Source organism: Squalius cephalus, assembly GCF_949319135.1.
Source record: "Squalius cephalus genome assembly, chromosome: 15".
Classification (NCBI taxonomy): domain Eukaryota; kingdom Metazoa; phylum Chordata; class Actinopteri; order Cypriniformes; family Leuciscidae; genus Squalius; species Squalius cephalus.
The window spans coordinates 5,057,777-5,081,543 of NC_137136.1; the positions used below are offsets into that span (position 1 = coordinate 5,057,777).

The 23,767-nt window shown below is 37.1% G+C and overlaps 2 protein-coding genes across 3 annotated transcripts; both read right to left on the reverse strand.

Moving 5' to 3' along the window:
• Positions 1 to 1,570: 1,570 nt before the first annotated feature.
• On the reverse strand, positions 1,571 to 16,084 carry wdtc1 (WD and tetratricopeptide repeats 1). 2 transcript variants are annotated; one of them, XR_013823668.1, is made up of 17 exons: positions 15,864 to 16,084; positions 14,371 to 14,521; positions 14,050 to 14,133; positions 12,406 to 12,452; positions 12,216 to 12,327; positions 11,939 to 12,126; positions 8,500 to 8,682; positions 7,551 to 7,645; positions 7,339 to 7,454; positions 7,154 to 7,229; positions 6,263 to 6,347; positions 5,385 to 5,558; positions 4,416 to 4,651; positions 4,151 to 4,319; positions 3,306 to 3,498; positions 1,922 to 3,049; positions 1,571 to 1,658 (listed from the first exon to the last, which is right to left on the reverse strand). XR_013823668.1 is itself a non-coding variant. In XM_079894256.1 (16 exons), exons 2-16 carry the CDS (start codon positions 14,434 to 14,436, stop codon positions 2,852 to 2,854), a joined length of 2,022 nt encoding a protein of 673 aa, XP_079750382.1. In that variant the 5' UTR covers positions 14,437 to 14,521; positions 15,864 to 16,084; the 3' UTR covers positions 1,571 to 2,851. The 2 variants fall into 2 exon arrangements, 1 of the variants encoding a protein (XP_079750382.1); XM_079894256.1 differs by having other exon boundaries at positions 1,571 to 3,049.
• A 285-nt stretch (positions 16,085 to 16,369) lies between these two features.
• On the reverse strand, positions 16,370 to 22,477 carry cndp1 (carnosine dipeptidase 1). Its single transcript, XM_079894257.1, has 12 exons — positions 22,248 to 22,477; positions 22,034 to 22,141; positions 21,306 to 21,449; positions 21,016 to 21,178; positions 20,339 to 20,427; positions 20,039 to 20,236; positions 18,891 to 18,975; positions 18,649 to 18,809; positions 17,962 to 18,126; positions 17,734 to 17,875; positions 17,275 to 17,422; positions 16,370 to 17,197 (listed from the first exon to the last, which is right to left on the reverse strand). The coding sequence occupies exons 2-12, from the start codon at positions 22,139 to 22,141 to the stop codon at positions 17,125 to 17,127; spliced, it is 1,476 nt and encodes a 491-aa protein (XP_079750383.1). The 5' UTR covers positions 22,248 to 22,477; the 3' UTR covers positions 16,370 to 17,124.
• Between the last annotated feature and the right edge of the window lie 1,290 nt (positions 22,478 to 23,767).

Consider the following 23,767-nt stretch of genomic DNA (forward strand, 5'->3'; position numbering starts at 1 on the left):
ACAAATACTGCCATGATTACATTTTTTTTTCTTCTTGTTTTGCTTTACAGAGTAACAATACGATACAAAGTATTATGGTTTCAGACACCTTGTCTCATTTTGTAAATGTTGGAGTACCTTTTATATGTCTGCAGAAAATGTAATAAAAAAAAACCTTGGGAATAAAAAGTATTACGGTAATGAGAATTTAGGGTGTATGCACTTAACTGTCACGGTGCAAAAAATATTGTCTTAAAAATAGGTCTTATAATTTCTTCCCATGTACAAATCTGTGTAAAGACAAACCCAGGGCTTCCTGCATTAAATCACAGCAGTATAAGAGCAGGTGTGGCTTGTATCACGGAGAAACATCCTCTCCAATCATTGCATTCATCCATATTGTAGTGTGACGTCTGGGTTGCCATACGATTAATGGCACGGTTAACTGTACTATTCTCACAGTGTAAAAAGTGGAGCACAAGTGCATTTTTCTAACAGGATACTGGCCAATATATGAGGGGATTTGGGGTTGGGATGTGTTCTAGATTATTCCAGTAAAGCAAGACACATTTCTTACACTACAGCAATGTGGATTGTGTTACATACTACTACAACTTACTACACACATATCATTTTGGGTAAAAAAAAAAAATGTTTTAATGGTTACACCACATTAACATGCATTAATTAACATTAACCATGAGCAATACATTTGCTAAATTTTGTATTAATCTTTGTTTATGTTTGGTAAAAACACAACTGTTCATTGTTAGGTACCGTCAGCTCACGTCCATTAAATAACATTTACAGATACAAACAACTGACCTTAATAATTGATGAGTAAATGTTGAAATGAACATTAACTAAGATTAATAAATGCTTTAGAATTCTTCTTCTTCATTAGTTCATGTTAACTAATGTAGAAAACTAAAGGAATTTTAACTTTTGTATGTGAATCAAAACAGAAATGCCAAAATTGCAATGGAAGGTTGCAAATGTTTACATAGTACTCAATATATATAGGCAACTATAGCAGTATGCTATTCTGAACACAACTATGGCCTTGCAACCCATCTGGCCTAGATGCACGTTACACCTTCCTCATTAATGTATGTAGGTCAGGTGGCCTTTGGAGGACACGTGTTTTCTCCACTGTCTGTGGCACAACATGACAGGAAATGAATTATACTTTAGGAAAAAAACAAACTATTCAGCAAAAAAACAGACTTTGACTAATTGTGAGAAGGGAAAGTGAATGTAACAACTTCATCAAAGTAGCGCACAGGGATTTGGCTGCGAGTGTATTTGCGTCATTTCAGAGCATCCAATCAGTTGCGAGACGAGAAGCACGTCTACACTGGAAGCTGCATGTGATCATAAACAATCAGCGTGAGCTTGAATCTACACTTTATCCTTAGTGAAATGAAAACGTTCCTGTTATTTCCAACCGAAATCCATCAGTTGCATGGGTTATTTTATGTGTAGGCCTAAATATATGATTAACACAAAAGCAGGACAGAGACATCATGAGCTGGCTTTAATGTAGCAATCAGTAAATAAGTAAATTAATAAAAATCACACATAATATCTGTAAATAAATTAATTTTATTTGAGACATGGCTGGAGTAGCTGTGCAGTGTGTTTGTCTGGCGCTTCTAGTGTCGACGGCTCCACTGACTCTAAAGGTGATGATACACAGGGCAACTTTTTGGGCAATCTTGCCGAGCGATTGTTGCTTGGGCACTTTCCCATTGAAAATTGGCAATACATTTCTATCTGGATAATTTAGACCGGTCGTGGGCCCTGTGTCTCACCTGGTTGCCCGTTGACAGCAACATTGCCCAGCAACATTGCTAAAAAAGTTGCCCTGTGTATCATCACCTTAATGAGAGCGAACTAGTTTGTCTCCGTCGCTTTATTACCGTGTTTTAAAAAGCCATACCGCTGATGATAACAAAAGTACGTTTAAGTCAAATAATATGTTTTCCTTTTTGGAAAAACTCCACCAAGGAACATGACAGTAACAACAGAAATGTTATTTATTTTTTACATGTTGCACTAAACTGTACTAAAATCCCAAAAGAAAATGAACACAGTGAAACAAAAACACATATCCCAAAATAGACCCAATTATGTTTCTTTTAACTGCAGATAAATCTCTTCTTCTCATAGCAAGTTATAATCTTTGTGATAAGTCTCTTATTCTTGTTTTATCATCTCTTTTTGGGTTCATCAATGAAGACGAAAGGGCAACAGTCAGACGTCCTGCTTGTGCCGATGAAGAAAAAGGTAAAAAAAAAAGTAATAATTACAAATCCTTCCAAAATATCTGACAATAGGCATCATCATCAACAACAAACATTTTCAGTCCCAGCAAACCACGACTTGATGAACATTCACAATGCAAGTCTGGGTCGAACATAAACATTTATTTTTCCAGAATATATTCCAAAAGAAAGTGCTGCAGACCTATAAACATAATAACACTCATTTGACTGTCCTCAGGCGCTCATAAAGATGATTAAGTTCATTGGGAAAAGAAACAAAATGAGAATTTCATGGTCAACAGTGTCCAATAGCAAGCCCCACATATGAAAGACCCAAGCGCTTTGAGACTTTGGAAACAAGCTTTAATCTGACGGTGTGCCAACACTCTTCTAGCGCGCGCTTTTTAAAATGATTTTGCAGACTTTAATCTGTAAGTGCTTTTGACTTCACTTGGATTGTGCGATTGTGTTTCCCACTTCTCCAAACTTCTGCATAGTGCGGAGCGGCAAACATTCATTCACTCAGCATCATGTTGAAGAACTGAAATTGCAAAGTAAATTTCTAAGGTGCTTTGCCGCCTTCTCAAATGTGGGACGGGTGCGTTCTAGCTAGAGCGGCACTGAACCTGGCCCTCTGAGCTGTCGTCCTCATCCGAGCCCTCGGCTCCTCTGCTGCTCAGGCCTGTGATGCGGTAGCCCATGTTCAACAGCATCACCTCCAGCGGATCCGCATTCATGCGCCGCTGGTTGGCTTGGGCCGCACTCTCCATGTCCTCCACCACCCGACAGTTCTCATTCTCCGACTGACGGTCGGCCGTGCGGGAGAGACGGAAGAGAAAAGAAGTTTGGAAGTCACTTTTGGTGCAATCAACAGTCTGACGTACTTTATCGTTCTTTGTCTCGCCTCAAGATGCATTAGATGTTGGAAAAAACTGACATTGCAATATTTTATAATCATTATAAAATATTATAATCGCATTATGAGGGTGCATGTAAATGCAGTCACTGTTAGCATTCATTTATTCATCAGTCATAATGAAACAAAAATTCGGTTCGTACCTCCGGTCTCGGGTTCCACAGCCGCACTACGGGGTCGATGCCGCTGGTGGCCAGGAAGCAGTAGCTGGGGTGTGGCTGTAGGCAGTTCACTATAGACTCGTCCCCCTGTAAGACCCGCACCAGGTTCGTTGTCTCTTTGTTCCAGATGAAAAATGACCCATCATCTGAACCGCTCACAATGTACTGGCCTTTACTGTAGAGCGACAACCAAACAAGTCATGTGCTGTTGTCTTATATTCAGATCATGCATCATAGGCATAGACAATAGATTTACATTAAAGGGAGAATTAACAAAAACTGTCAAAAATGACAGCGCTTTGTAGACTTTTGCTGACAATTAAACTGGGATATCTGGGTGCAGGTAACACGGAGAAAGAGAATACATTGTTTTAATATACTACCTACACTGTAACAATATAAACCTGGTTAAAAATCAGCAAACTTGCCATTTAAATGCATTTGGCAGATGCTTTTATCCAAGTGATTTACAATGCATTCGTTCAACATTGCATGTATTGCCTGAGAATCAACCCTGGTGTTCCAAGTGCTGTGCTTTTACTGTTTGAGCTACAGGTACCATTTTTGACAAGTAGATTCAAAATGTGTAACGCAAGAAAAAAAATTACAGTAAAAATCTAGTTCAAATAATCAAGGTGTGCAACTGAAGTTTAAATGAGAGATGCCATTAAAACATCTTTTAAATCATGAAACTAGTGTATTGAAACATTCTTAAGGAAACTGAAATAAAAATGCATTAAAATCATCACAAAATTATTATTAATATGTATTAAATATATCACCCAGCCCTAATTCATTAGAGGGGAATAATGCGTCAGTAAACTGACCTTCCAAAGAAGTTTGCCTCCTTAATGTCAGTGGTCGTGTTGCAGTGACCACAATAGCGATGCTTGTAGTCGAAGCTTCGCTCTCTGAGAACGATCTCATCCTCCGGGATGGACTCTTTCCGGCTGAAATTGTGAAAGCGGATGGAGCTGTTCCCCTTTTTGTCATCAGCTAGATCAGATGCATGAAAAATATCCAGAATACTTATTATTAAAATGCATCCACAAACAAAATACAATATCCAAGACAGACAAGACAAGAACCTACAGGAGTCTGTTTTTGAGAAGAGGGCAGCCTTGATGTCTTTGTCGAGTGCGTCACAAGCGCTGCTGTGCGCCTGGTCTGGAAACTTGCCCTTGAAGTCATCTAGACACTCCAGGGCCTCAGCGATGTACTTGAGCTCAAAGAGGCAGCGCGCTAAACGGAAGTGCGCCTTCAGGTGGCCTGGGTTCAGGGACAAGGCCTTAAGACAGTCTCGCAGCGCGTCATAGTGATCACCGTCCCTGTCAGAGACGAGAGCAAAGCCACATGATGCTCTTCACATTAAAACACTGATTATTAAAGCGAGACACTACAAGGCAAAACCATTGTTTTTTCATGCACTGCTCAATTTGAGACTTTGGCCTATTTTGCTTCCATAACACGTCAGACTAGTGGAAAGAAATCGACCAAAATACACTTTTAAGTGTTTATTTTTTTGGACTGTTTATTTGCATCTGTAGATTTCAGAGTCAGAAATCTCCACTTCAGCAGCTTTACACACACCAAACTTTACAGTTTTATTCCTAGTTTTATTGACAGTATTTTCGGATTTATGTGTTAAAGAGTGTTAAAAAAAATCCCCCCTGTACCTGTTAATTATGTCAACAAAAACACACAAGAATTTTGAGCCTGGATTTCTGTTCTGGAAAGGTGCATATTTAATTAGATAATTTATATATTTGAACATAAAATTTCTAAAAAAAAATTGTAATGCAAAACAATTGTCACGATGTACTTTAATTAATCAACTGGGGAAAGAATGGTAATATTGATTAGTTAAAATCTGACCTTATTCACCTGTGGTGTCTTGCCTTAAAGCACAAATACTTTGGATGTAATTAAACAAATATAAACTTGGCATGTGCATCTTCTTCAACCTGAGATGTGCTGTTTCCAAAGTCAAAATAATCACAATGTGATGCTTTTTTTAACCAAATCATGCAGCACTTCTTGCATCAAAAGCATTTATCATACCATTTTCGTTTCATGTAAGCAGCAGCACGGTTTCCATACAGCATAGCATTTTGACTGGCTTCATGGAGGCCTAGACTGTAGAGCTGAATGGCTTGAGTCCACTGCTGCTGCGCGAACGCTTCATTGGCCTGTTGCTTGATCCTCTCCAGATAAGGAGGAAGATCACTGGAGCCACTGATGCAGAGACACGAATACAGACAGCAACAATTACTGCAACTCAAACTAGTCTGTGACAAATGAATGGGAAATAACATCATATAAACAGGACAGCGACAGAATCAATAGCCATGTTTCCAACCACCTATTTTTATGCGAATCTTGGAATATTGCATTAAAAAAAACACCAAAATGTGAATAAAATCCAAAAATGTATCATAAAAAACGTATGCACTGAATTGAGGCGGATAATTTTTTTTTATCCGATAAGACGTGCATAAACTACAATGGAAACACATTTACCAAATAAATTCCTCAATGCACAACAAAAACTCTTAATGTTAAAATGATTGGATAACGGGACTAACCAGTGGACCAATCGCTTTGCAAATCATCTCAAATGTCGGTTTGGTCATTCTGAAATGCCTGAGCAAAAGTCTGTCATCAAAATGATTTGGTTTAATTTCCTCCCAGAACTTTCCCAAACACCAGACATCCGAATGCAAGATAACATGACAGTATTTAGTTAGTAAAAAGAGCCACCGTGGCATCTCCAATTGCAGCAACTTCCATTTTTATTACACATATTTTGCGCCAATTTCCCAGGAACAATCTAGTCTCCTTGTTTGAGGTAAGTGAGACAGTCAGAAGTTGAATTCGCAACTTTGGTTGGAAACATAATTAAAGATGCAGTCGGCATAACACACATGAATCAATGTTACCTGGTCAATTTAGCCAGTTTAAGGCGGCTTGCAGGAAGATGAATCCCATTGGACACACCGTTGGTGGTTTTTCCATTTTGTACCTCTGCCAGAAGATGCCCATCATGAACAACAATTAATCAAGAGCAGACCAGTACAACCAGGTTATATATGTAAAATTGTTATCGATCCTAACAATTGGACTAGTTCTTCATTGAGATTCAATGTTTTAATAGCTTTTCTCATTTAAACTTCAGTAGTAAAAAGATTTAGTGCCTGTAAGTTTGATCAATTTCAAGTTTAAGTTTCAATTAATCAATTCATTTGCTTTATCACTGCAAAATGTTTACTGCATAAAATATACATCTACTTGTATACTTGGAACATCTTTTCCTAGTTCCTTTGACTGAAAGAAGCAAATGCAGAAAATTAAAGACTTTTTTTTTCTTTTTTGACATATTTTTGAATATGTCCATATTTTTCTAGCTATATTATCAAGTCAAGCCATATTTCTGTACTTTTTACAATACAAATAGTTTCAAAGCAACTTCACAGTGATAAACAGAAAATAACAGTATTAATGTTGCAAAGTTCTTAATTATGAAATTAATTTCAGCTGTAAATAAGCTTTAAAAAGACAAGTGTCATTATTCAGCTCAATTTAGTTAAAAATTGCGCAACCTTAGTAATTATTAATTATGATCCTAAATGCAATAAAACTGACTGATATATTTATAATTATTAATTAAATACAGTAGTCAACATTTGAAGTGGGTCAAAACCTTTCATCAGAGTTATACATGAATTTTGAACAATACCCGTTCTTGTCTTAGGACAACTTTGATTAACTTTTTTGCTCTACTTCAAATGTTGACTACTGTAGTTGATTCCAAGACAGCATTCGCAGCTTACCTGATGGTGGGTGGCACTTTTTGGGCAGCAGAAAAGTGTACGGTCTCTGTTTGAACGTCAGATCAAATAAATATACCTGCAAACAGGAAGCAGTAATGCGTAACTGTGCATAAAACATCTTTAGTGCCGCACACTGGCAACGGAGACTCAATAACTATCAGCAGCAAACCTCACTAGTTAATTACCTGTTCTCCACCCATGTTTACCAGCAGTTCAGTACCGTCAGGACTGAATGTAACATAGGTTGCCACCAGAACTCTTAATCTGTTATTATAGTCAGGAAGCTTCACAGGTAAGTGACCTGCAAACGGAGATAAATATCTGTAAAAGCAGGTTTTTCCAACACAGAACTTTTACAGTTCCATCCGAGAGCAACACAATGATACGGACTACAAACCTGCGACATAGTACTGTCCAGCACCATCCGGTATCGATTTCCGTTTGTCGCAAAATGTATGAACACCAGCTGAGGTACTTTGACTCATTGACTTCCTAGAAGGCAGACAAGAATGTAACATTACACCCTAAAGAAAGCATCCCTGAAATATAATCATAATAACAGGAACATGGATCTTTAACCATATAAGTTGACCATAATAACCATATAATTATGGTTAACCATATAACCAATATAAGTTGTTTTTATGACATTAAACGTACTTTGCATTAGTGACTTATATAATGCAATTAACATCAAGAACATTTATTTTTTAAAATTTCACTTAATTAAATTAGTTTCGGCTTGGTGTTTGTTATAAATGTTGTTTATAATGAATGCCAATATAATTTGTTTTATACCTATATTTTTCATTCTAGATCAGGTCTGAATACTGCTAATTGTTAAGTATATGTTGTGGAGTGAAGGAAACTAAAACACATTTAAAGTGTTTAATGTTTGTATATATTTCATTTTACTTACCGTTATCTTACATTATTTGTGATTGCAATTTTAATGCAACTTATGTTATGGAAAATAGAGTCATTTAAAATAGTATTTTAAGAAATATTCCACCCAAAATGTTTAATTTTGTCATTGTTTACTCACAGTCATGTTGTTTTTGCGAAAAGGAATGATAATCTGCCACGTCTCAAATCTCATTTGTTGCCGCACTTTTCAAATGTTCAGTTCTAATAACATCAAACCTGCTGCAATGTGTCTAAACTAACAGCTTGACTGATAACAGCAGAGGTGAATGAGATTTGAGAGGGGAAGATTGTTAACAAATAATGTCTGTCTGTTCCTTTGATAATTTTTGGAGCTAAACAGTATTATTTTTGTATGGACATTCTGCCTCACATCTCAGTTTGTTTTCTAATTATTCTTTTAATAATACAAATAAAATCACCTGTGATTGTGGATCATTCTGATGTCATAGAGCCGGACAAAAGGCCCGTTCGCTCCCACGGCCATGTAGTTGTTGTCACGAGGGTTGATCGCCAGACATTTGGCTTCCACAAGCTGCCCGCAATACTCCGTCAGATCTATTAACACCTCCGAGCGTTTACTGCTCTCTCTCAGATCATACTGCCTGGGTAGAAGGGAAATAAAATGGTTAACAGACTTGAAAATGTAAAGCAAGCGAGTATTGATGGTCTATATATGGCAGATATATTATTAAAAGAAAATTATTACATTTTAGTGTCAGATTATAATAATCTTTTACAAGAAGTGTAGGGGTCCATCCATACAGAATGTGTTTTTGCATTCCACTGCGCTACTTTTACATTGTTTTTCTATGTAAACACACGCTAGACGAACGTGTTTGACCGTTTGCTGATGTAGAGGAATAACAATGTACTACAAACTGAGTAAAAACTTATCCCTGAGAAATGTCCTGCTCAAGTCGTCCTACACTATTTACAATTGACCTTTTTTTGACAGTGAAATGACACTATTGTGACCATAAAGCTCATATTTTCCTACTGTTCATGTGTCCTCTACATGCAGAGCATTAAAGACAGCGAGGCAGTCAGCTTTGGCACTAGCCAGAAACCTGCTGTGTTCTTTCATATCCAAACATCATTCAGTGCCAGGGCATTTGCATGCTCCCCGATGGGCGATACTACCCTGCAGCCAACACAACATCTGGAGATGCAGTTTTCAAGGGCATATAAGCTTATTCCCATGAGCCTATTTAACTTCAAGGAGAACATATATGATTAAACTTCAGCTGGAGGCTTGTGTCCATCCCCTCGAGATTCAACACGGCTAACAGCACGTCAGCACCAGTGTTGCCAACTCGCGCAAGACAAATAAGTAACCGCAGCTTCAAAAACAAGCCCAATATCATTATATTATTTATTATCAATAAATGAGCCTGCAGCATATTAAACTGAAACCACTCAGAGTTTGAAAACCAAAAACAGAAGTTATTTCACAAAAACCATCAAATTGCAACAAAGTGAAAGTGATAGCACACAGTATCCTCTGATCAGTGACCTGTGAGCAGAATATGTGCAGATATGGAAAAGGAGAAAAGACAAGCGTATGGCAAGCCGTTTTAGCTTAAATTGTACCCAGCGTTACTCGTCGTAATTGCATTTTTACTAGTAAGAATTCAATTAGAGAGCTCTACAATTCAAGTCTTACTAGTAGTAATTACAATTACAGAGATCTCTAATTCAATTCTTACTAGTAACAGTACCAATTCCAATTAGAGAGCTCTACAAATGAATTTTTACTAATCATATGTCTCCATTGACTTCCATTAATTTTTTAATTACGGAGCTCTACAATTGAATTGTTACTAGTAATAATTTAATTAGAGAGCTCTCTAATTGTAATTGCTACTAGTAAGAATTGAATTGTAGAGCTCTCTAATTGAATTCTTACTAGTAAAAATGCAATTACGACGAGTAACGCTGGGTACAATTTAAGCTAAAACGGCTTGCTATACAAGCGCACTAAGGGAGAGTTGTAATATAGCCACATATCATTGCTTGGATAAAGTCACATGCCTGTGCGTTGAATGCGATGAGGGGGAGGAGGGGGCGAGATGTGTGAGGACGAATTACGCTACAGCACTTTTATTACTGCACTGATTAGCTATTAGCTGTGAGCAACAGTGTCAATCAATGTACTGGAAAAAACAGCTACCATAAATGTAAAGAAACAAAGTTGCTTGTCAGATTTTCCTAACAAGCAACCATATTTTTTTCAAATAAGCCCAAAAAACCGCAACCCACAACACCAGATTTTTTTAATGCGACTTGTGATTTTTTAAAAATGTTCTTTCCACTTTTATGTGCAGCATCAGGGTTATTAGCGTTAACTGAAACTAAAACCATCAAAAAAAATTTCCGTTACTTGAAATAAAATAAACGTTGACTGATATAAAATAAAAACACTTATTTTTTCAGTTAGTTGCTAAGGCAAAAATAACTAAATTTACTAAAATTAAAAGATAAAACTAAAAACTAAAATGAAGATATAAATAAAAATTTATTACAAATATTAATAAAAACTATAATAGTATATTAATGACACTAAATGAACACTGGTATGCATTAGACCTGGGATTCCCAAACTTTTTGTCATCCGAATCCCTTAAGATTCCCTGGCTTAGACATTTACCCCAAAGATTCAGTTAACATTTCAATAATTTCACGACACATTCGCATGTTCACGTTTCTCTGATGTTGCCGATAATAATTATAATATATTATAATAATAATAAAATATGAGTAGTAGTAATAGTAGTAGTGATGGGGACGAGACCGCCAATGCCGAGTCCGAGTCAAGACCGAGTCTTTGAAGGGTCGAGACCGAGTCGAGACCGAGTCTTTGAAGGGTCGAGACCGAGTCGAGACCGAGTCTTTGAAGGGTCGAGACCGAGTCTTTGAAGGGTCGAGACCGAGTCGAGACCGAGTCTTTGAAGGGTCGAGACCGAGTCGAGACCGAGTCTTTGAAGGGTCGAGACCGAGTCGAGACCGAGTCTTTGAAGGGTCGAGACCGAGTCTTTGAAGGGTCGAGACCGAGTCGAGACCGAGTCTTTGAAGGGTCGAGACCGAGTCTTTGAAGGGTCGAGACCGAGTCGAGACCGAGTCTTTGAAGGGTCGAGACCGAGTCGAGACCGAGTCTTTGAAGGGTCGAGACCGAGTCTTTGAAGGGTCGAGACCGAGTCGAGACCGAGTCTTTGAAGGGTCGAGACCGAGTCTTTGAAGGGTCGAGACCGAGTCGAGACCGAGTCTTTGAAGGGTCGAGACCGAGTCGAGACCGAGTCTTTGAAGGGTCGAGACCGAGTCTTTGAAGGGTCGAGACCGAGTCGAGACCGAGTCTTTGAAGGGTCGAGACCGAGTCGAGACCGAGTCTTTGAAGGGTCGAGACCGAGTCGAGACCGAGTCTTTGAAGGGTCGAGACCGAGTCTTTGAAGGAACAAGTCCGAGACGAGTCCGAGAAAGCAGAAATCGGTCTCGAGATCGGTCTCGACTCGAGTACTACATCACTAAATAGTAGTATGGTTTAACTCTATAAAAATATCATTTTAATACAAATATAATACTGTTGTACATTACAATTGTTCTGTAAAATAAAAAATAATATTGATAATTATAATACTGAAATGCTTTGCGTGCTTCACTCTGAAACATGTAGCGCATCAGCCTATACAGTTATTTAATCATATTGCAGCATTTTGATTTGATAACTGAGCACTGCACTGAGCTTTATCCTAATTATCATGCAGCCCCATTTATTTATTTTCATTTTTTATTTAATGCAATTATTCGCTTTTATCAGCTCACGAACTCAAGCACGTCTGAGGCAGAGACTTCAACTCGCCCTACCTAATGATGCCGTCCTCAGCTGCGCTCCAGAAGGTGTTGGGCCACATGGGAGCCGTTGCGATCCGTTTGACACGGTTAGTGTGGTCTGAGAACATGTGAATGGTCTCCTTCGCCGTCAAGTCGTGCACGTGCACCTTGGTATCGGCGGCTCCTGTGATCAAGATTCGGTCGTCGGAGTGAGGGAGGAACTGCAAACACACACGTTCATTAAGAATACACATTGTGGCCTATTTACAAGACACTGACTGAAAAAGCAGAAACCTGACGTGGGCTTCACCTTGACTGAGAAGATGTTAGCTGCATGTCCTGTGTGCATAGTGATGAGCTTCCTGTGCCGGAAGGGATCCCAGATGATGGCATGCTGATCATCTGAACCTGAGGCCAGGAGACTAGAAAGGAACAAGCCAAATGAGTTTATGAAGAGACACTGTGAAATACAGCAAACTGGGTTTTACAACAGAACTTACTCTCCTTTCTCATTCCACTCCAGACAGTTGACACAGCCAGAGTGACCCTGAAAGCAGAGACAATAACTCAGCGCTAAAATATATTAGCAATCCTAATATATACAAAATGGCTCATGTGTGAGCGCAGCATTACTCATTTCACACATGAAGAGGTGTTTATACAGTGAATCTTAAAGATACAGCAGCAAAAACAGACTGTTGAGTTGTAAGGGTATATATATATATATTCAAGAATTAGCATTAAAATAAATGTTTTTGTATTTTTAGTACTATTTTCAAGTCACCATGAGATCAAACTGCATCAAAATCGACAATTCTTAAAAAAAATAAAAAATAAAAAAAAGGACTATTGCAGTATTTATTAAAAATGATTTATCCGTGCACAAATAACTCATTCTTGCAGCAACATCTGTTCTCTGATGACGTGTTTACAGACACGAGGGCGGGACAACCTGTCACTCACACGAGATCAACCAATAGCAAACCATAACAGTCCCGCCCTAAATTCTTGATCCAGCTGTTTGACTCAGATATAGTTCACTATAAAATGAAAAGTAAGCCATCATTTACTCACCCTGGTGTTGTTCTAATGCCCTTCTTTCTTTTATGAACCACAAAAGGAGAATTTTTTTACATGTACAGCTTGTGCTTGTCCACACAATGGCAGTGAATTGCAACCGGCAAATACATTACGCACGCCTAGAAATCCCAAAAAAGAATCAGTGTATTTTCTTCAGAGAGTTAAATATCTCCGAACCGGAACTCCGTTTGTCTGATGACAGTCAGAATGACAGTTGACAGATGTGAACGCGATGAACACAATGTATATATTCAAGGTACACAGGTCCTATTTCATGTCGCGTGTTTGTTAATCCTGATTTCCCACAACTTGTGTGCTCAACGTTTCAGCTCAAGCACAGAAGACCAACGGCCGAGGTCAGGATTTTGATTAAATATATTACATTTGGGTTTGTTTTTCATCGTATTCCAGAACACTTGGAATATACGGCACGTGTCGTATGGGATCATTCTGTGATACTTTTGCATATTCTTTTAAAAAGCTTGATGCTGGTTGCTATTCACTGCCATTATATGGACGAGCACGAACTGAACATTTAAAAAATATATATATAATAATTCTCCTTTTTGTGGTTCTTAAAAGAAAGAAGAGCAAATTATTACTTAATTTTAATTTTAGGATGATCTGTCCCTTTAAGCATTTTCTTTATAAGGGCTTTCTAGGGGAAACACTACATTTAGTTTAGCTGCATTCATACTCTGGGTGCATATTGCATATGCTTGCCTGCATATAGTGTGCATTATCATTCAGATGTATGCTGAGTTTGGTCCTTTAAGTCTCAGTAGATTAGTACTTAGTACAAACCTGGGAAAAAAAAAAACTGGCCTTGGATTTTTAAAAGTTCTTTTCACTTTTGTGTGCAGAATGCATCAGGGTTATTATCGTTAACTAAAAATAAAACCATCAAAAAACATTTTTGATACTTGGAATAAAATAAAATATAAAAAAACGTAAACTTATTTTATTTCAGAGGAAAACCTTGCCCTTGTTTTGCCCTTCAGGTGGGCGCTGTGTATGACGTCACGTAAAAAATATGTATTAACACACAATCATTCATAAATCACCTGTAGTTCGGCCTCCAGCCCCAGACGCTTTATAAACGGGTCGGTCACATGATAGTGCCTCTGGAAGTCCAGCGCTCTCTTCTCCTGCACACACGGATCGACAAACATTACAAGCGCTCTAAGACATTTGTACTGCATTTCTTTATAAAACTGGTTTCAGACTGCCTCCTTTGGTGCTCCACATTAACAAAACAACAACATGGAAGAACATGGGGGTGAGTAAATAAAAAGGGGATTTTTCTTTTTGGATGAACTATTGCTTTAAATGTTTATAATTTTACTAAAGTCCTCTACTTTTAAAAGGTAAAGACGTTCCCTCACCCTGATCTGCCTGTGCAGGAGATCACTGGTGACGTTCCGCAGCGACATGGTCTCACAGCACGTCATGGAGCGTCGACTCAGAGTGTTGCATCCAGGTGCCAAAGATCTCTGATCATCTGTGCAACTCAAGCCTCTCGGAGAGGCAGAGCTTCTAGAACGGTAAACAAGACCAGAACGGCAGCTGGTCATGTCATTTCTCACTTTATGGAGACTTGGACCTGCCTACTCAAGTTAGTTAGAGCGCGATCATTTAAACTGCATCTCATTTATTTTCAATACATACACCAGTCAAAAGTTTGGAATAATTAAGATGTTTTAATGGTTTTGAAAGAAGTCTCTAAAATGCTCACCAAGGCTGCATTCATTTAAAAAAATAATAATAATATTGTGAAATTTGAATACAATTTAAACTGGCTGTTTAGTATTTGAATATATTTATAAAATGTAATTTATTCCTGTAATGCAAAGCAGAATTTTCAGCATCATTACTCCAGTAGTCGGTGTCACATGATCCTTCAGAAATCCTTCTAATATGCTGATTTGCCACTCAATTATTATCAGCTCTTAGTTATTAATAATTGTTCTTCATTATAATGCCTTTACTGTCACTTTTGATCAGTTTTATATATATAACTATATATATATATATATATATATATATATATATATATATATATATATATAAGATATATAAATCTTAGCCCAAACTACTGAGTATTAGTGTTTTACAGTTTCCACAAAAATATTAAGCAGTATAACTTTTTTCAACATTAATGATGATAATAATAATAATAGGAAATGTCTCTTAAGCAGAAAATCAGCATATTAAAAATGATTTTTGAAGGACCATGTGACACTGAAGACTGGAGTAATGATGCTGAAAATTCAGCTTTGTTTCACAGGAATATATTACATTTTTACATATATTGTATAGAGAACAGTTCTTTCAAATTGTCATCATATTTCACAACGTAATAAAACTTAATAATTCAAAACGCTTGACCAATACTGTATGCATGAGATATGAATACTGCCTTGCCTTTATTATTTGAAAAATTCACAGTACGTTTCTGTGTCAGATCTGCATTTAAAAGTCACTTAAATAGTGCAATGCAAATCTGGCAGCATTATTAAAGCATTCCACATCAAATGTTTATAGTGACATGCGTGCTATGCTACATAACTGTGTAGTTTATCAAGCAGGCCTTATACCAATAACCTCAGCCATAATAAGTTAGTTTATAGCAAATAAATGTATTAACCTGAAATAATTTGACTGTCAGCTGATATGACGCTTTCACCAAAACATAAACAACAGTCAGTAGCATTAGCCGACTAGCGACACATTTAAACTAAATATTTTAATAAATACAAACACTTCTGGCAGCAGTGCAAATATGTTAGTGGTTATTCAATCACAGTATGTTTGCAATAAAATGCATTTAAAAATATAAAAAGAGCATTTAAGCCCCACATGTGCAATATCGTCTTACCTGAGAGTATGTCTGGCCTTATTCTGCGCAGGTCGATAAATCGATATTTACGCTTAAACCGGAACAGTGCTTCCAGTAATTAATTTCAATACTTTAATTAGCCGCTGAATAACACCGTCACCTAATAAATGACTAGTTGTGATCAAGCATCGGTGTGATTTTGAAGCCACATTACTAACGAGTTCCTTGACTGAGCGCTGACAGCCCGGGTTGCCAGATCCACTGAAATACAGCAAATCGCTTGTTTTATTTAGAGAAACGACATAATGATAGGCTGCATTAGATTTTGTTATTATACTTTGCTTTTACTTTTTGATTATTATTTGATTTATATTTATGTAATTGTACTTGTGTTATATTCACCTGGATTGTTTCAAAAAATGTTCAAATACATTATTCTGAAAACTTTTAAAACGTGTCAAACGATCACATGCATCATCTTCAGATGATTTAATTCACAGTGATTGCATTAAAGTTTATGTTTTTAATTAAAATAATGCTCAAATGTGGTTGGGACGTTTATTGACAAAGGCATAAGAAACTAATACATATCTGGCAACTCTAAAATGTTCTCAAAGCATTTCCTGTTTTAACAGAACATTAAATTACAGAATACAAGTCACTAGACATACATCAGACTTGGCCATTGTGGGTTGAATGCATATCTTCATATAATAGGAAAACATCTGGATGGATTATGTGAAGTATGTAGAATATCTGTAGTATTTATTATTTGAATGTGTGCCATATGTTAATGAAAAGAAGGAATTAAATGGAAAATTAGTGTAACCACCTTTTCAACAGCCACTCACTCTTCCACTCTTCTTGGAGAAAATATCTGAAACATTAAAATATGTTCTGGAATTTTTAAAGACAAAGGATTTATGAATTTGAGTTTTGTTTTTTCACTATAATAAGTAGATTTAAAAGTCCTATTGACGGTGGTAATGAGCCGAATGGTATTCAATCTGCCATCATAAAATGTAATAAGATGTAGCATATATGCCTCATGAATTAATTTTAGATACCGTATGCAAATAAAATCACTGCACACATACATTGCATAACATAATTTGTTTAATTTACCAGCAACATAAATCTTTGTCAACAGGCAAAATATGTATCAATTAAAAGAAATATATTTATTAGTAGGCGATTCAACCAACACGTAATGGTAATATTTGTATGTTACAGAGAACAGCAGTAGATGAAGCACAGTGGTATCAAGCACTCTTCCCAGAAAGAGCTTCACATAATCTGGTCAGTACTTCTTGATCTGGGACACTTCATTCAGGTAGGCAATAAACAGCTTGGTTCCCTCGATGTAGTTGTATCTGAAAAATAAAAATAAAACAACAAATGTATCTGCATAAAGAAAAGCACTTCAGCAGATTAAAGAAGATCTAGTTACCTGCTTATCTTCTCGTTCTGTGAATGAAGGCCGTCGTCAAAGCCTCCGATGGGAAGCATAATGATGCTCTTGCCTGTTACATCCTGAAATGTTCTGGCAATGGGAATCGTGCCTCCCTCACGGATCAAGTCAGGCTCTGTGCCAAAAACTACAGGAGAGAAGTACGTCGTGACGTCATTACTCCCTTGATCATTTTATATTATTAAATGCACAAATGTTTGTGGTTCTAGAAGTATTTTTTTCCCTTGCACTTTCTCCATAAAAAAATTCAACAAGTTCTCAGTTGCTTATAACTGCAACAGTATTTTAAAAATCCAAACAAAAGGCAAAAGTTAAAGACTCTGTAATTAATAACATCATTTGCCGTGCTTTTTGAGAGCAGATGTCAATGCTTCACAATTTCTTTTTGTGGAGAAAAATATGTGAAGAGTGAAAATTAGGGATTGTACAGCACAGGACCTCTCTTGACCGCTGCTTTTCCGGCTTCAAATAATGGATGGGTGGGATCAGCCAGCCAAGGTTTGGCTCCAATAACCATGGTGACGTTGAGTTTATTGGGACTCTTGCGTTTAGCAAACACTGATCGTAAATATTCTGTCACCTAGGGTTGAAAAGATCATATTTAGCTCTTAAAGAGAGTGTGAAGAATTGGATTTACATCTTAAAATGAGATTTATCTGCTTTCACCTGTTTTTCAACCGTGGCTGGATCCATTTTAGGTACCTGGCGAATGGAGAACTTAGCTATGACCTTGGCCGGTATGACAGTCTTGGTGCCAGATGAAGAGAAAGCGCCCTCTATGCCGTGGATAGACACGGTTGGGTGACGCCATCGATGAGCGAGTAAGTCAACCTGATGGGATTAAAGAACAATATAGCATGAATTTCTAAATTAAAACACTAACCTATCACAAAGCTGTCATATGACTCAAGAAAACTTGGAATTATAAAGTAAATTATTATTATTTTCGGGTGAACTATGCCTTAAAGTCACCATGAAATCAAAATGGACAATTCTTATTTTTTATGGAATTTGCAGTGTTTATTATTAGTGTTTATTATATATTGCACATCATTATTATGCGCCTCATAATCTTGAATCAAAATAACATCCCCTCCCTCTTGCAGCGACATCCCTACTACAATGATGTGTTTACTGGCATGAGTGCGAGGCGACCTGTCACTCACATGAGATCCACCAATAGCAAACCACAACCATCCAATCAATTTCCAATGGACAAAATCAAGCCTCGCCCTACATTTGTTTTCATTTGAGAAGCCGTTTCACTCAGATTTACATAACAAAAAAAGGAGGAAAAGTCTATCGCAACTTCCATTTCATGCCGTCTTTAAAAACTGCCATCTTTTTCCTTGCCTTGTTAGAATACATCAGCTTGTCCATGCCGATTTCTTTCTTGTAGCTCTCCAAGTCAAACTCAATGTCTTGATACATCTTCCATTCCTCATCGGAAAGATGTGCGACTGCTTCCCTAATGCCGGGAATGAGGATCTCCCCGCTAGGGCTGATGAGTTTGTCTGTGTAAAAAAAATCCTTGATAACTGATGATTGATAATGAGCTGGTGAAATACTAAAGAGCCGAATGTGTTAATAAGCACCTAAGATGCCGATCAGGTCTGTCATTGGTTCTATTACTGTTCCTCCATAAACTCCAGAGTGCAAATCCTTCTTCGGTCCCTCCACCTATACCACCATTAAGAAACAAACACGTTTAAGGAACATTGCTATTAATTAAGAAATAACCATTAATCAAAAATACTTCAGATCATAAATGAAACAAAGCAACTGACAGGATGCAGACAAACTTAATATATTATGTTGCAAGCAGTGTTGGGTAACTCTAAAAAAGTAATTAATTACTAGGTAGTTATTACATCTTCACCAGTGTAATTAGATTACTGTATTAAATACTCTCTCTAAAAAGTATTTCACTAATTAATTAATTCAAATAAATAATATAAAAGTCATTTGCATAAATTATTCTTGAACTGACTAAAGTAAATGAGAGATTACATTAAAAACATGCATTTTAACATCAGTCATTAAATGTTGATGTTAAAACCATGATGTTGTTTTTATATAGAATTATTCTAGTCTATACAATATTTAATGCAGTTACATCAGAAGTAACTGTAATTAAATTACAGAAAAATTAAGAGTTATCCCTTAAAAATAATTTAATTACTTAGTAATGAGTTACACCCAACACTGGTTGCATGTCAATACTGGTTAACTTATGGATTTGTTTTCTTGATATTTTGTGACTTTTTCTCATGCAAAGTTTCGACACTCTGTGTTGTGGATTGCCCGTATAAAATTTCTATTTGTGGGTCAATTTGACCCAAATTTTTCATAGTTGTTAAATCCAGTTTTTATGCTCTCGTGTTTGTTTGTTTTTTGTAATGTTTGAGAACTATTAATGTTAAACATTTTTACCTGTTTTTTTTTCATAGTGCGATTTTTGGCGAACTGTTTTGAATCCAATTAGGGTAAATTTGATCCGCACCATAACGATCGTACCCAGATTTTTTACATTATACAAGGCTTAAGCCACATACACATGTATAAAATATGATAAGATATTTAAAAATATATATATATACTATATAGTTTAACTGCTTCTATTGTTCTCATTTGTAAGTCGCTTTGGATAAAAGCATCTGCTAAAAGAAAAAATGTAAATGTAAAAACTAAAAATATCTGGTCATGGCACATGAAGAGCATCTGAATGGTTTAATTTCGGTACCTGGGCAAAGAAGTAGCAGTTGCCTCTGGTTCCGTAAGTCAGCGCGGGTCGTTTGCTGAGCCAAACACAGTCAGAGATGATGATATAATCTACATCTGAGAAGAAAATGTCTTTCTGGTCCTCAATCATTTCATCTAGGCCATTAGAGCCAGTCTCTTCCATTCCCTCAATGATGAATTTAACATTGACAGGCAGGTCCTGTAGGACACAGTTTGAACTTCAAACTCTGGGCAAAAAGTCGATAGCAACATGTTGCATTTGAAGAATTATAACATTTAATTTCATTTCAACCTGTCTTACAATGTTAAGGGCCTTGTAGACCTCTACCGTGTGGATCCAGGCCAACACTGGTGCTTTGTTATCAGATGCTCCTCTTCCGTATAGATTTCCTAGGAGTAAACTATACATATTATCTGATTTTCTTGCAGGCCAAAAACCTTTGAAATCACCATGAAATAAAAATCGACACATTTTTTAAAGGAAATATTGCAGTATTTACTATAAATAATTTATCCATGGACTTCATTATTATTAATATGCTTTGTAATCTTTAATCAAAGTAACTCCTCCCTCTTGCAGCGACATCTCTACTACTATGATGTGTTTACTGGCGAGAGGGCGGGGCAACCTGTCACTCACATTAGATCCACCAATAGCAAACCACAACCATCCAATCAATTCCCAATGGACAAAATTAAGCCCCGCCCTACATTTGTTCTTGTTCCATAAGCTGTTTCACTCGGATAAAGGTCACAATAGGGAAGAAAAGATTATCGCAGCTTCCATTTCATGACGACTTTAAATGTAAAGGTTTCATTCAATAGCCTATCTACAATTACTGGCAAATATTTGGCTAAATGAATCACAGCTATGAAGCATAGTGATTATATAAAGTGATTATTTGAGTTTTGAGAAAGCAAGACATTTAAACATCGAAGCTAAAAACTTTCAATTGAAGTAACAGGTGACAGGGTTACCATCGATATCAGTCAGCTCATAAGGTTCTGTTGCCCATCCGTCTTCTTTCTTGGCTGGCTGGACGTCCACGTGACCGTATACGCAAACCGTGCGTTTACTGGGATCACTGCCAAACTGAGCTGTGACCACTTTTGGCAGGGCAATTGTGCTTCCGTTAGGAGACTGCAAAAGAGATTAACTGAAGTTTTAACTTTGATGGTTGATCTCGTTTTAAGTAATGAATAGTCGAGCTGTCCTAAATGAAGACACTAAAGTTCATGAGCATGAGTGTGTGGATGCATGATCTCACCGCCTGCGTTCCGACGTCGATCATTTGCACGGTTCCTCCAATGAGCCGGAGTTTTTCTGCAGTCATGTCCATCATTCTGTGCAAATCGGCTCGCTTTGTAACATCACTGGAGTCGCTCTCCACAGCGACCCACTTTCTCAGTGTCTAAAACAGACAAAATAGTTTTTACAGGTGGCATTTCATACACATTATATGGATTACAAATAGGCTATGCAATGTTTCTGAAAATACTCCATATGTTGTGTGTACAACGGTTATTAATTAGCCTATTTACATTAATTATATTATTCATTTTTAAACTTGATTGAAAAAAAAAAAAAAAAAAAAAAAATATATATATATATATATATATATATATATATATATATATATATCTCAAATTTAGGAACTGAATTTTAAAAAGGAATCTCAGTAAAAATCTATTTCCTTCATCAACATCCTTTGCTAACCACATTAAATCTTCAAAGAAAAGAGTCTTGGCAATTCTGTGTCTTCTTATGTGGAGTTTAAATAAACAACTTCATCTGAAACAGACTGCAACAGACTGTGTTGCATTCCTGCAGAGATAAGATGCATCAATAAAGAGACACATAGATGCCATTCGAGGATCTACAGATGGATGCTGTCTTTCTGAGCTTTCTTAGCTCACAGTTTGGACACAAGATTACCGGTTATCATATGCAATCTTTACATTAGTGAACAACTATAACATCCCAACCAAGAAATACCTCGATAAATTCCTCTTCATGAGTGTTGACATATTGCTTCAACTCCTCAAATTTGAAGGAAGACGCTCCTGTCCACAGAAGGAAACAGACTAAACTAATGCTGTTCATCTGTGGAGAGCAAACAGAGTCATCAGCGGAAGACTGACACACTGGCAGAATATTCTTATTCTCAGAATAAGAACTAAAATGTTTTAAGAGGAATTAATTGACCTACCGTCTCAAGACGATTTGCTTACAAGGAGGTCCAAAGAGCTCAGCGCAGTCCAGTGCTCTCTCCAGATGAGGCGGTGTTAAATAGTTTTCATCACAGGGAACCTCCCGTCGAGATAAGGTCACTGAAGTCTCCTTTGCATGGAAAAAAACAGCTTATAGCTGCCAAAATGATTTTTCTTGCTGGCAAACACAATCCCTAAAGCAAGGCTGAGTAAACCCCTCACGCTGAGTTCAGTATGGAAGCAGATCAACTACATTCCAAAGCTCAAACACTTATAGTGACTCTGTTGAAAGGACAAACATCAATACTTCACTAGATAACCTGACATCTCTTTGTATGCTGGATTTACAAAGTTGAGTAAAACTAGCAGATTAGTTGAAGTTAGGTCTTGAGCAATTTCAGTGATGAGGTTCAAAGCTTATGCAATGGAAGCCTTGTGTTTAAAATGAGATTCTCAGAACGTTCTGGGCAAGGTTAAGAACAAACGTTCTTCTAGTAATGTTAATAAAGTGATCTGGGCCCGTATCCCTAAAGATTCTGAGAATCCTCTCAGAGAGCTCCTAACTTAACCTAAAAATTCCTTGCCAGGAGTTTTAGCTTAGAAGTGATTCCAGAACATTTTCAGTGAACTCTGAGCAAGGAATGGATGGAAAATCCTATCTTAGTGAGGAGGTGTGGTTGACCCCGTTGCTAGGTATGAGTCATCATTTCAAAAGCCGTGATTGGTTGATCCTACAAGTTTGATGAAAATGAACTTTTGGTGATAATGAGCAAAGGATGTACCCTCAAATCAATAAACATAATTATACACTCTAATCTTATGCAGACTGTAATTGTAAATAATATTTCACATTCAAGAAAATATCTGGAAAATGAATAGTAAGCTGTAGGGGTTATAGCCTAACATTAGAATCTAAAATATGTGAAAACTTAAGCTCATTACACCCTGTTCAAATAATGATTCGTGTCTTATTTGCTCATATTAATATCCTAGCTGGCATATTTTGTACTTTCACTCCCATATGGACCCCATTGAAAACAAGATGGCCTATCTCAAGGGGCTGTCCTTAATGAAGTAGAAATTGCAACGTTACAACTCAGTGTGGTCTTAACGAGGGTAACACGGCTCAGCTTTTATCAATGTCTGTGATTGCTGGCTGGTCTATTTATGAAGGCTTCTCCTGCCTCCTCTGTTGGCCATTTTGTGCAGCTGCTTAGGGGAACTCCTAAGCCACTAAAAGTTCTCTTCCCTGCTCTTAGCAGATCTCGCCTTAGGAGCCCTTTTAAGCGCTAGGAATCTTGAGGAATAGCTTTTATATTAACTGGGATTTTCGTGTCACTTTCAGGGGAAATTCTAAGAAAACGTCATAACTCTGAGAATTTTCTTAGAATTTGGCCGCTAGGAGCCACTTTTTGCACAAAAATTCTTTAGGGATACGGGCCCTGGTCTTTAAAAAGTTATCAAAACGTTAGCACAAGAACAGTATTTATACGTCGTTCATGGCACATTTTTTCCTGAA

Coding starts and splice junctions, on each gene's coding strand:
- cndp1 (XM_079894257.1), bottom strand. CDS start 22,141: ATGAACAGCATTAGTTTAGTCTGTTTCCTTCTGTGGACAGGAGCGTCT. Junction 21,450..22,033: donor ATGAAGAGGAATTTATCGAG/GTATTTCTTGGT, acceptor TGTCTGTTTTAG/ACACTGAGAAAGTGGGTCGC. Junction 18,810..18,890: donor AGACCTGATCGGCATCTTAG/GTGCTTATTAAC, acceptor TTTTTTACACAG/ACAAACTCATCAGCCCTAGC.
- wdtc1 (XM_079894256.1), bottom strand. CDS start 14,436: ATGACGTGCTGTGAGACCATGTCGCTGCGGAACGTCACCAGTGATCTC. Junction 14,134..14,370: donor TCCTGCACAGGCAGATCAGG/GTGAGGGAACGT, acceptor CCGTGTGTGCAG/GAGAAGAGAGCGCTGGACTT. Junction 5,559..6,262: donor AAACTGGCTAAATTGACCAG/GTAACATTGATT, acceptor TCTCTGCATCAG/TGGCTCCAGTGATCTTCCTC.